Source organism: Octopus bimaculoides, chromosome 11 (genome assembly GCF_001194135.2).
Source record: "Octopus bimaculoides isolate UCB-OBI-ISO-001 chromosome 11, ASM119413v2, whole genome shotgun sequence".
Classification (NCBI taxonomy): domain Eukaryota; kingdom Metazoa; phylum Mollusca; class Cephalopoda; order Octopoda; family Octopodidae; genus Octopus; species Octopus bimaculoides.
Genome location: NC_068991.1, coordinates 47317747 through 47330719, shown reverse-complemented (window position 1 = coordinate 47330719; position 12973 = coordinate 47317747). Strand labels below are relative to the sequence as shown.

The 12973-nt window shown below is 34.8% G+C and overlaps 1 protein-coding gene across 1 annotated transcript in view; it reads left to right on the top strand.

Moving 5' to 3' along the window:
- The window catches only part of LOC106883134 (ral GTPase-activating protein subunit alpha-1), a 294566-nt gene that overhangs the window by 38207 nt on the left and 243386 nt on the right, over nucleotides 1-12973 (top strand). Inside the window, exons 2-8 of the mRNA XM_052971984.1 lie at nucleotides 851-961; nucleotides 1183-1232; nucleotides 4043-4100; nucleotides 5306-5349; nucleotides 8236-8389; nucleotides 10568-10695; nucleotides 11804-11942. Of these exons, the coding sequence (XP_052827944.1) occupies nucleotides 851-961; nucleotides 1183-1232; nucleotides 4043-4100; nucleotides 5306-5349; nucleotides 8236-8389; nucleotides 10568-10695; nucleotides 11804-11942 (684 nt within the window). The remainder of the gene's footprint in view (nucleotides 1-850; nucleotides 962-1182; nucleotides 1233-4042; nucleotides 4101-5305; nucleotides 5350-8235; nucleotides 8390-10567; nucleotides 10696-11803; nucleotides 11943-12973) is intronic.

Sequence of the window (12973 nt, the reverse complement as noted above, 5' to 3'; positions counted from 1 at the left end):
ATCTCTTTGAAAGTCCAATAGATCTGTTATTTTAATGAATTTTAATTACCTTTTTCTAATGATATCTGAAAAGAAACAGCAATTTTAGCAAAACATTAAGCAACATCATCATCATCATCGTTTAACGTCCGCTTTCCATGCTAGCATGGGTTGGACGATTTGACTGAGGACTGGTGAAACCGGATGGCAACACCAGGCTCCAATCTAATTTGGCAGAGTTTCTACAGCTGGATGCCCTTCCTAACGCCAACCACTCAGAGAGTGTAGTGGGTGCTTTTACGTGTCACCCGCACGAAAACGGCCACACTCGAAATGAAAAATAAACAAGCTTTTGACAGTTTTATAGATATTTCATAATTATGATACTAGTTGTTTCCACTATTTTGTCCAACCCCTGTATGTCCTCTTTACTTGGATGGGAGAATGGAGGTGGTGGAGAAATACAGTAAAATGTAATTGAAAGCCTAGTCAACCTAGGAAGAAATTGAATCATCTGATCCAAGACTTATAGGCCTTGAAGTCCTTATCTAGTTCAGTATTCTCTTTCTATATTTAAGTAGCTTCTCTTACCTTGCCAGTCAGTACGATTCACAGCACTAACGACTTTTACCAAAAATGATGAAAATCCAAGTCGTTCTTGATATAGTTTCATACAGCAAATACCAGAATTAGAGAGACTCTTACTTTTCACTTTCGAATTCTTCTTGTTACTCTTTCATGATGATGATGATGATAATGATTCTTAATTTCAGTACTGTTTCTGCTCTTTCAATAATATCCCTTTGACAGCAGTATATAGAAAAAAATTTTCATTTTAAAAAAGATTTATTTTTTTTAATATACATTTCAGACTATTATGACATCCAAGAACAGAAAGGCTTCTTTGAAGAGAATTTCTCACATATATACTATATATTTTACGATGTCTTTGTCAATGTTGAGACTGAATTGAAGCAAAGAGGTTTGTAAACTTACACATTGATCTCATTTTGATAATTGCTTTCTTTTTAATCTGTTTCAATTCAATTTTCTTAAGGTAGCTTATATTAAACTTGTTCACAAGCATACAGTAAGAAAAGAAAAAAAATGAAATGCTTAATATAACATATATTGTTAATCTCATGTGCATAAAATACAGTTCAGAAAATCAATTTCTTTATTATATTTCTATCTTTGTAACAGCCAGTAAGTCTCATCGAGAAGAACTTGAAGCTATTCTCCAGATTTTTGAGGTTAGTATTTCAGACTTTGAATGCTTTACTTTTTTTTTTTTTTTAATTCTTGTTTCAGTCATTTTGACTGCAACCATGCTGGAGCAAACCTTAAAGAGTTTTTTTTAGTTGAACAAATCGGACCCCAGGACTTATTCTTTGTAAGCCTAGTACTAATTCTAGCAGTCTGTTTTACTGAACTGCTAAGTTACGGGGATGTAAACACACCAACATCAGTTGACAAGTTATGATGGGGTGGGGTGGGGACACACACACACACGCACACACACACACACACACACATGATGGCACTTATTTCAGTTTCCATCTACCAAATCCACTTGTAAGGCTACAGTAGAAGACACTTGCCCAAGGTGCCACACAGTTGGACTTAACTTGGAACTATGTGGTTGAGAAACAAACTTCTTACCACTCAGCTATGCCTGTGTCCTTGCTTTAATTTCTATTTTCATTTTCTGAAGCCATAGCTAAACATTTGTCTCCCATCTCTAAACAGTTATCCACTTTCAATATTTCTGTCATATAAGCAAAAATTTTTGATATGACTCAACAAGAGAACAAGGGAGCTTTTATGTATGCTGTTTAACCTCTTAACAAAATAGCCAAGTTTTATGCCAAACAGTATTCCTATTGTTTTAAATGATGACAATCACATGTTTTAAGAGTCTTAATGCAGGGGTTTTCAAACTTTTTGACTTGCGGACCCCTTTATATTTCAGGCTTTACCTTAGGGACCCCCTTATAAACGCTTATGAAATTTATACATAAACATTTGCTTAAAATAACATATTTTTATATTTATTTATTTAACAGTATTTAACAAATAGGTTTATTGTCAATTAAAAGATTTCGATTAAAAAACATATATAAAATCAAATTGCCCATAAAAAGCATTTGCTGTCTACGGACCTCCTGTCTTGTCCTTGCGGACCCCCTGTGGTCCACAGACCACAGTTTGAAAACTCGTGTCTTAATGTGTTTCAGATTCAACATAAATCAATAGGTTAGTCCCTGTGTAAGCTGCTCAGCATACTTGTATTACAATTGAGCCAATCTTTGGAGATAGTCCTTAATATTTTAATTGCCATAACCTGTATTTTGTGGGATAGCATGTTTTGATAACACTATTTAATACAAAAAGGAATGTTGCGCCAGAAGATCAACTAAAAGATCACCAAAGCTATCTCTGCCGGATCTGACCTATAGCCATGTCTTCAGTTACTTATCATGGTACTGCTGACTGAAGCAAACAGTCATCAATGACTGCACAAATAGAACACACAACATTCTTCCCAGGCACTTGTCAAATATCTTCACTGATTGGTGGATGCTGTGGTGTTATACTGAGCATTGATTTGGGACTATATATTTAGCTGTCTGGGAGAATAAAGCAGTTTTGAAGTTAAACTTTGAATTTCCTCCTACCCCCAGTAATCAGACTTTAAGATGAGGGCACTTCTAGAATACATAGTAGCTTTGTTAGTGTAGTTGGTGGTTGATTTGTTATTATTGACTACTTCTCCATCAAGTGAAGCTTTGTGTTAGAGAGGCATGCATCACATGTCTCTGGTATGAAACTTCAAGCAATGCGAAAGAAATTAACTTGAACAGTATTTTTTTTACTTTATTAGATACATTCATGCATACATAAGGTATGTTTACATATGTCAGGTATTGTGTGTGTGTGTGTGTGTGTGTGTGTGTATGTGTGTGTATGTGTGTGTGTGTATATATATATATATATATATATATATATAATAAATAATAAGTCTAAGGGTAGCTAAAAATTAAGAAATTTCATTACTACCAGTGGTGTAGCAAGAAGAAAATTAGTCAACAGACTATATATTATTCATGTAAAGTACTGTACATTTAATACACTTTAGAGATGCCCATAAAGGGCATCTAACCCGCTAGAAAGAGCAGCCAAGGCTCTGCGCCGCAAAAAAGGGATAATTTCGAAATTATCCCTTTTTTGTGGTGCAGAGCCTTGGCTGCTCTTTCTAGTGGGTTAGATGCCCTTTATGGGCATCTCTAATGTGTATTAAATGTACACTACTTTACATATATATATATATACATATACATACATATGTGTATATATGTATATATGTGTGTGTGTGTATATATAAGCAATAGTAATAATGTAGAATATGGTGACTTGTTCATCACCAAAATTTATTTCCTTTATTTTACAATTTCATACAACATATTTTTATGGTTATTACAACCTACATGTGTTTCCACTGCTCAGAGTATGGGCAGTTGCACATGCAACTGGGCATAATTTTCAGTGCAGCTTCATTCAGGGTCTGTCCATTAGTTTGTTTCAAAGTGAAACTAGTTAATTGATAGAACTTGAATGAAGCTGCACAGAAAATTTCTCGGAGTGACAGAAATCGATGTTTCATCATTGTTTTGATTTATCAATGCCAAATATCATTAAGTCAAAACAATGACAAAACATTGATGTATGTCTCTCGGAGAAAGGATCTGATGTGAGTTGTCTTGTTTGACACTGATTTACTTTCAGGTGTTTGTTTTCACCTGGCGCATACAAAATATATTCTCTTATCACTAAAAACTGCAGCTGACCCATGCACTAACAACACCCATACCTTGTGTATGTGTATTCGATTTTGTTTGTATAACTTGGGCTGCTTCTAATTCATATTTGAATATATATATAATATGTACATACATACATAATATATTTATTTACACATACTCTTTGGTGTGTATCTTGTTGAAGTATGTTCTTGGTTTAATATAATCTGTGGGTTACTTATGTTTTTTTTTTTCATTTGTAGAAAATTCTAGTTCTTTTACCTGAGAAGATTCACAAAAAATGGATGTTTCACAATATTGGTAAGTTGTAATAAAACAATTTTCAACCAATTGATGAGCTCTTTGCAATAGTTTTTATAAAGAGTTTTAACACTTCAGTATGTTTTAGTAGTTTTTCTGGTCAGTGAGATGCTTTTTTAGATGTTTGGGTGTGATTTAAGAGAGACGTGATTATTTCTTGCAAATCAAGAGCATAACGGCTCTCTCGTATGTTTGTTTAACTGTTTCTATGTAGTATAGATGTCTTGCATTCACTGTTCTGGATTCAGTCAGTGTTCTGTAACTTTGGTTTCTTAAAGAAATTGATGTGCGATGTGTGTTTGCTCTAGTTAGAATAACTTATTGAATTTTGGTTATTGTTGTTGTAGTAGTGTTATGTGACATTGTTAATTTAGCAAAATAATTTGCAAATAATTAGCCATATAGTTAGCATTCTTGTTTAAGAATAAATTGCAATTATGAATTGTGCTCTTTGTGTCTGAGTAGTACACTAATATTTAAAACTTGGTATACTCTTTACTCTTTTACTTGTTTCAGTCATTTGAGTGTGGCCATTGTGTGCATGTGTGTGTATTAAGTTTTATTTGAAAATTGGACAATTCATTCTCTGTTTAGGTAATCATCATCATTTAGTGTCTTCTTTCCATGCTGGTATGGGTTAGACAGTTTGACTGAAACTGGTAAGCTGGAGAGCTGCACCAGGTTCCAATCTGATTTGGCAAGGTTTCTATGACTGTATGCCCTTCCTAACCAACCACTCCAAGACTGTAATGTGTGGTTCTTGTGTGCTAGTTAAGTGACATCAGCATTGGCCACAACTACGACATCACTTGGCTTAATGAGTCTTCTTAAGTATGGCATATTGCCAAAGGAACTTATCACCTCTGTGAGACCCAATGTTTAAAGGGTGCTTTTTATGTGCCACCGGCATGGATGCCTGTTACATGACACTAGCATCGGCCACGACTACGGTTTCACTTGGCTTGATGGGTCTTCCCAAACATGGCTTATCACCAAAGGTCTTGGTCACTTGTCATTGCCTCCATGAGGCCCAGCATTTGAAGATCATGCTTCACCACCTTGTCCCATGCCTTCCTGGGTCTGCCTCTTCCACTCTTTTTACAGTAGAGAAAATTTTTGTTATTGCTATGATATATCTATTTTATTTAGATCTATACTTTTGTCCAATGATATTAATGTTACATATAAGAAATTGTCTTTTTCAGGTCGAATTATGAAAAAATTACTTCATCCAAAGAATGGGTTAAAGGTAAAATTAGTTATTGTATTTGTATTCTTTCTCCCACATGTTTTATTTTATATGTTACAAATGCAGCATCCTCTACTCACTAATCATCTGACATATTATCCATTCATATGCAAAAATATAACCTCTTTATGAGCAATGGAAAAAAAGACACATTAAGTGGTTTTTCATGACTCTTCTCTTTCCATAGTAGCTAATTTAGAGAGACAGAGGGAGAGAAGGATCTACCTCAGTATTTGACTGGTATTGTATCCATTGACCATAGAAGAATGAAGAGCAATGTTGACCTTTGAAAGGATTTGGTCTTGAGTACAACAATTCAAAACAAATATTGTAAAGCAGTTCTATCTGGCACTCAAATTACTCTACTGATTCACTGTCTAATGCATGTATGCACATCTGTAAATGTATATGAAGTTTTAACATCAGACATCATTTTTAAAGAATTATAACAGATTGCCAGGAGAGAAACTAGGTATCAGGTTTACATAGAAAAGAGAGTAGTAGAAAGTAAGAGGTTTGCCAATGTTCTACTGCAGAAGGATCAAAGGTGTGAGGTGTTCTGGATTGCAAGACTGTGTATTAGAAAAAAATTGAGATGTTGAGAAATTGTCCACTTGCACTTAATGCTTCTGAAAAGACAGTGGCATAGAAATACTACTATGAGAGATTACCTAAATGTGGAGAATGTAAAGCTAGAAAGAGGATCTTCCCAATGTGGACCCAGCAAAGAGACCAGCTATCATCTTTGTTTTGCAAGTTACTTGGCAAACTCACTAGTGCTGGAATGGAGTATACTCTTGTAAAGTGGTTGGTGTAAGAAATGGCATGCCAAAGCAGACATTGAAACTTAGTACAGTCCTCTGGCTTATTGCATCCTGTTAAACCATCCAACCATTGCCAGCATGCCTGAGGGACATTGCATGATGATGATTGTGTGTGCACACATATGCGATTGAGTTTGTATTTCCCTCATCTTCACATGTGTTCGCTGGTTGTAAACAATGGCCTTGCTGGTGGTATTGTTTGCTTATGGTCCAGTGTAAAAGCATGTCCAAGCTGTTTGTCATTAGATAGACTGAAAAATTATTACTTCACTTAGTTACAAGTAGGAGGTTTGCAATAGGAATGACATCCAGCAAAAGAAAAGTCTGCCTCTCACCTAACCCATGCAAACATGGAAAAGTAGACATCAAAACAATGATGTGACATTCAGAACAGTTGTAAATATGTTTCTTTGGTGATTAAAAACAGATTTGTAAACCTTATCATTAGTTAATAAATTCCAAGGTAACAGCTTGGAATTTATTAACTGGTGCACATTGTAGGTTGGAAACTGTTAAGTAATTTGAGTTGTTTATGCATTCCTTTGGTAATATTGGTTCCTTACATTGGTACAAGGCTATACCTTTGTATGACAGATGTATAATTGAATGGACTGATTCCAGTACATGCCCGATATTTATTTTATTAACCCTGAGGGAATCAAAGATAAAACTGACCATGGCAGAATTTGAACCCTGAGCATAGAAGTATGAAACAATATTGTTTGGCATTTAGAACATTGTTCTATGAATTCTGTTGCTTCACTGATTTCTATTTCTCCTTTTATGTCTGTTAATTTATCAGTCAGCTTTGCCTTTGATCATTCAAATGATTATAAGTTAAGTAGCAGTAATGTATCAGGATTCTGTCAATTGTAACCCGTCCTCAAGACATTGATTTTGTATTTGAGTTGGTAGAAATAGTAAATCATCAAATTAAATTCTTTCTAACATTTATTTTTGTCTTATGTTCTTAGTTCAGATTCTGATATGGTCACATTTGCTTTTCACTCCTCTTGAGTTGATAAAATTAGTACCAGTAATAGACCATGGTTGTTTATGTTGGCAATATCCTGAAGAAGAGGCTTCAACATAGTTGCATAACCTTCAGTCTCCCTCATATCACTCTCACCAGCTTAAAAAAAAGAGAGGGATATATTAAATGTTTTGATGATATTTACTTGGTTTTCATCATAACATCTGTTGAAGTTGAATGAATATGAAGTGAGAAAAGCAATAATTGTTTTGGGAATAAAGGAAGTAAGTTAAAAAAAATAGAATAGCTTAGTAATATCACTGGATGTTCAGTTATATCACAGCAGCTGGTAACAGACAGTGAGTGTGAGATGTGGTGAGTAACTGGCAATATCCTGATTTCTGAAATTTCCACTGATGAGTAGGTGCTTGGTTGTAGTGACAGTGATTGAAGAACCTTTGACTGAGAAAGGTGTTACATGACCCAGATTGAAGCCTGAAATATGATACAGATTAGTTTCATGGGTTTCTTACTTTAGTGTTATTTTTATTGTTCAATATTTATCAGTTAATCAAAGTTTATAAAGTAAAAAAAAAAACAAAAAAAACGTCAGAATGTGTATTTGACAGAAGTATTTAACGGAAATAATATGTTTGTTCATATGTGTAATGTGAAATAGCACAACAATTGTTTTTAATGTATTTTTATAACATGTAAGTTTGGTGGCTGTGTAGCTCAGGTTGTTGAAGTAGTAACTTCAAATGTCAAGTGTTTAAAACATCGCCAAAAGTATGTTGTTTGTGAATTTCTATTTGCTTAGTTGAAAATCTCAGTCTAATCTACTTTCAAATAAACTGTCACTCATCTTTTACCATGGTTGAATTGTTTATGTTGGAAAGGGCATTTTGTAATTAAAATTTCTACTTCATTGATTTTTGTAAATATCTGAATTTGGGGAAAAAAATGTTTGAAAGAATTTTTATCAAGCTTTTAATTTTCTTCCTTTTTTAATGAATTCAATATTATTAAGCTTTAGTTTTCTTTCTCTTTTAATGAATTCAGTAAAGTTTATTTTTGTTGTTTTTCCAGCTGCGTCGAGAAGGCATGAGGCTGTTTATCATCTGGTACCAGATTTTGCAGGAAAATGCGTCCGAGGAATGCCACAATGTTTTCCTTTACTTAGTTCCTGGCCTCAGTTGTACTAGTTTAGAGGATGTCTATAGCAGAATGGGCTTTAATGACAGTAAGCTTACTTTTTTTCCTTCTAACTCTGTTTTGATATTTGCTAATTAATAATTGTTTTGAAATGATAATCACTAGAGTTGATGTAAACTGATGTAAACTGTAAACTTGATATTTGTGAAACTCTTAACTATTCTAAATTTAGACTTTGCTGAAAATTATAATTGCTTTCAACTTTCTTGGGTCCTTTGATAAATTTAAGCTTGAGAATATCTTGAAATTGAATTGAATGACTATTAACACCTTGACTGTTGATATTTGAATGCTATGCAAGGGCTTAGATGACTAAGACTTACTTGGCATTTTGAGTACAGTTTGATAGTACTGATTATTTGATTAATTCATCTACTTTGGAATTAACTGAGTTGAATTTTATGATTCCCACCTCCACTTTTAAAGAATTCTGAAGTCAAGGAAGGAAGGTCATTTCATGATTTTTGTCTCTTTACCTATAACTGTGACTGTAACCAGTTTAGCACTGTAATCTGAAATCTACAGTGTCTCTATATTCCATGTGTATAAATGTCCAGCTTGTTACACCTCATTATTTAATATCCCTGTTCCATGCTGGCATGGGCTGGACAGTTTGACTGGATCTGAAGGGTCCAAATACTGCATCATGCTCCAATACTTTTGGTATAGTTTCTATGGCTAGATGCCCTTCACTTCACAGTGTGCACTGGATGCTTTTTTGTGGCACCAGTATTATTGAAGTTGACAAACAGTTTGCAAGACTAAGATTCCTTTCAATTAAGTGGGGCTACAATAGAGAGGGATGGCTTTATGCTGTACAGTAAAGCATTAATGTGAGGAAGGAAGGACCAGAAGAGGTCTTTTGTTGTAGAGGAGCTACGCAGCTACTTTCATTATAAAAGAGAAGGTGGGAATGGTAGGGGTGGAACTGGAAAGAGATAGAAATTGTGTGGATGAAGTGTTAGAGTGGACCCTCAAGATATGAAGTGAGTAGAAGTGTTGTTGGGTCTAGGGAGCAAGCATTGTAGGTGAGTAGAGGTTGCAAGGTGGGAGAAAGATGGTTAGAGTTAAGGAATGGGTGAGAAGGTGACTACTATGAAGGTGATAAGTAGAGGAGGAAAGGAAGAGGGGAAATATAGGTGACAGCTGTAGAAATTGGGTAGGGTTGAGGGGTGTGGTGGTTGAAGGATGACCAATGATACACAAGTGGGGGTGGGGTGGAGATAAAGAGAAGAGATGACTAACATTGCAAAATGAGTTTGGGGTGGTGAGAATCTGGGGAATGGTAATAATAATCCTGATTACTTTTTAAAATAATAATGATATAAGAGAGGATGGGCAAAAAGGAGAGAGGGAAATGACGTAGTTGGGTAGGTTGTAAGAGTGGGTGGCTTACACACAGTCTACCCCACTTCCCCATTTCACTTTGTGAAAGAAGGAAAAGAAATGTATTGTGATGGAGAGGAGATAATTTGATGGTTCAGGAAAATAATCATTGTAAAGTGTGAGTTGAGAGGACAGTGTTAAGAATGGAAGATGGATAACAGTGATATGGTTGTGGGTACTAAGAGCAGGGTAAGTTATGTTAAGGAAAATGGATCCTGTAGTTCTGCTTACATTTAATTACAGCAGCAGAATAGTGCAGTTAGAGAGATGATGGGTGTGTGGGAGTGTCTTGTGGAGGAAATAGGGCAGGGGTGTGACAGTGGTATGCACGCCTGCACACACACATATATACACACATACATACACACACACACACACATACATACACACATACATACACACACATTGTGTTTCAAAAATCTTCATTCTCTGAGTTGGAGAAGTCTTCTTCAAAACCACATATTGCCAGTCATTTTAGTCTTTTGTCATCTCCTTGAAGTTCAAGAGCCTGATGTCAGCCTTCACTACTTTGTCCCATGTTTTCCTGGGACTCTTCTCACAAACTCCATCCACATTACATGTCTATCAGCACAGCCTTCTTTTTTACATACTACATTTAACTCTTCTTATGCCCAGTTTTTCTCCCAATACATTTGTACTTTGTCATTCATGCACATTTTCATTGCACATCCAACAGAGCATGTTGGCTTTTCTTTTCTCTCCAATCTTATATGCTCTCCAATCTAATATTCTCTCCATTCAAGACCACAATGTTGTATTTATTAAAAAATAACAAAGTTACAATTTTATTTCATTCCAGACAACAATGATCTTGGAGTTGTCAGTCCTGGTGAAATTTCACCCATTCTTCCTGCCGTTGGAGAGAAACTTCCAGAAAATACAACAAAATTTTTTCTGGATGCCTTTCTAGCTTATCTGGTATCTGAGGTGAGTTCATTTGGTCTTGGGATTGTGTTGTTATTTTTAATCAGAATAAACATCTCCAGTACTCCCCACAACACTGTTAGTTCCCCCATCTCTACCAACTTCCTTGTTAATTATTCACATTCTTGGTGTTGTTGCTGTCCCTTTTGACTCTTGCTGTAACATTTCATTGCTGTTGAATAAATGAATAATTAAATTTGTTGGATTACGAGTCCACATTTTATGCAGTTATTTTCATTGTCCTTGGGCAAGAGATTTAATTGCATTTTCCAGCAATTTACTCCTGCTATAGAATGTGTATCAGCTGTTCTGAAATAATAACCTGCAATAGAAATAATCATCAATAAAGGTGCATTTTTTTATGTTATCTACTTAATATTACAGAAACTAAAACTACACATGTTGTAAAGTTTTTAGAATTCCTGAAAGGTTTTTAAAAAAAAGTGTAGATTCTTGAAGCATAGAAACAGGATATGATTAATTATTAAAATTAGTAAGCTAATGATAACTGAGTATCTTAGTTGCCACAAATAGATTGGAAATAACAATAGAAAAGGTATGTGTTGGTCGTACTTGAGATAAAGTAGTGATTATTTTGGTACTCTTTTGTTGAAGACCTGTCATGGGGTTTGGATTAGTATCTTCTTTATCTTACTTACAGACTGGAGCTTGAAATCTTAATTTTTTCCCCCGTCAATTTTCTGATGCAAAATATCAGTTCTCAGAGTTCATACTTGCCACTCTGTGGATACTCACTCATTTCATTAATGTCAGCCATTTTGAATTTAACTTCGTGTTAGACTTACTGATGCTTTCTCACAGCTATATACTCTGTCTCCTTGATAGTTAAATAATAATTCAACTCTGGTTCATTGTGTATGAAAACTTCATTCCATAGTGAAATGTAATTTCCCTTTTCTCCTCATATATGTCCCGCTGTTCTGTTTTTTTTTTTTTTTTACTGATTTCTTTTACTTTTTACTAATTTCTCTTCTGTTCTGATTTAAGGATTGTCTTGTCTCTCATTTGTAAATCCTTTTATTCTTCTTACAAATCTAATTCAGTTAATTTGTCCACCCTTTGGTTGAGATTTTCCTAACCTCTCTTTCAGGTTATCAAAGTAGAATGGTTGAACAAAAGTATGAGGGAAACCAGTTTTGTATTTTTATTTGACAAATTCAAAAGTTCTTATCTGAAATGGTTGCTACCTGATTTTGATTTTTCACGCAGTATATACGACCCTCCTTTAGGTAAGTCTCTTGCTTTCCACTAAACTTCATGAAAAAGATTCAAACAATGATAGTAACAATTTTTTTCATAACCTATTCTTAAAACTTTTGAATCTATACTTTCATTAGTTCTTCCTATTACACTCTTTTACTTGTTTCAGTCATTTGACTGTGGCCATGCTGGAGCACCGGCTTTAGTCGAGCAAATCGACTCCAAGACTTATTCTTTGTAAGCCTAGTACTTATTCTAGCGGCCTTTTTTTGCTGAACCGCTAAGTTACAGGGACGTAAACACACCAGCATTGGTTGTCAAGCGATGTTGGACACACACAGGATGGGCTTCTTTCAGTTTCCGTCTACCAAATCCACTCATAATAATGTTTAATATACTTGTTATTTAAAGAGAAGAATTTTAGTGATATTAGTGGGATGAAAGAATCCTGAGATATGCAGCTCTAGCAAGGAAATTTTGGTAGACAGAAGGTATTATTGAATATAGAGCTCAAGAGAGATAAATTTTAAGATGGATAGTAGGAATATAACCATTAGATTTGAGTAGGTTGCTGATGAGATGACATTGAATTCTTTTAGTATTGATGAGTTCTGCTGTGCAGGGTGCTTTACTCACATATCTTGGTTCACTCTGCTGAAAACTAGGTGTTACTCTAACTTTGCTATTGAAATTTAATTAGTTCAATCATTTGTTTAATGTTTAGATTTCTATGTTACCAAGTATTTGAATCTAAGTTTTGAGCCAAGATTTTACGGTGGATATTGTTCCTTTTGCAACCCTGCTACCAAAGGAAAAACGTGATTAATGTTAAGCTATTAGTGATCAACATTATCTGTTGATAAGTGTGTATATGTAAGTATGGATGTGTGTGTGTGTGTGTGTATGTATGTATGCGTCTGTGGAAACACACACACACACACACACACACACACACTTTCTCTCTCTCTTTCTCTCTCTCTCTTTCTCTCTCTTTCTCTCTCTCTCTTTCTCTCTCTCTCTTTCTCTCTCTCTCTTTCTCTCTCTCTCTTTCTCTCTCTTT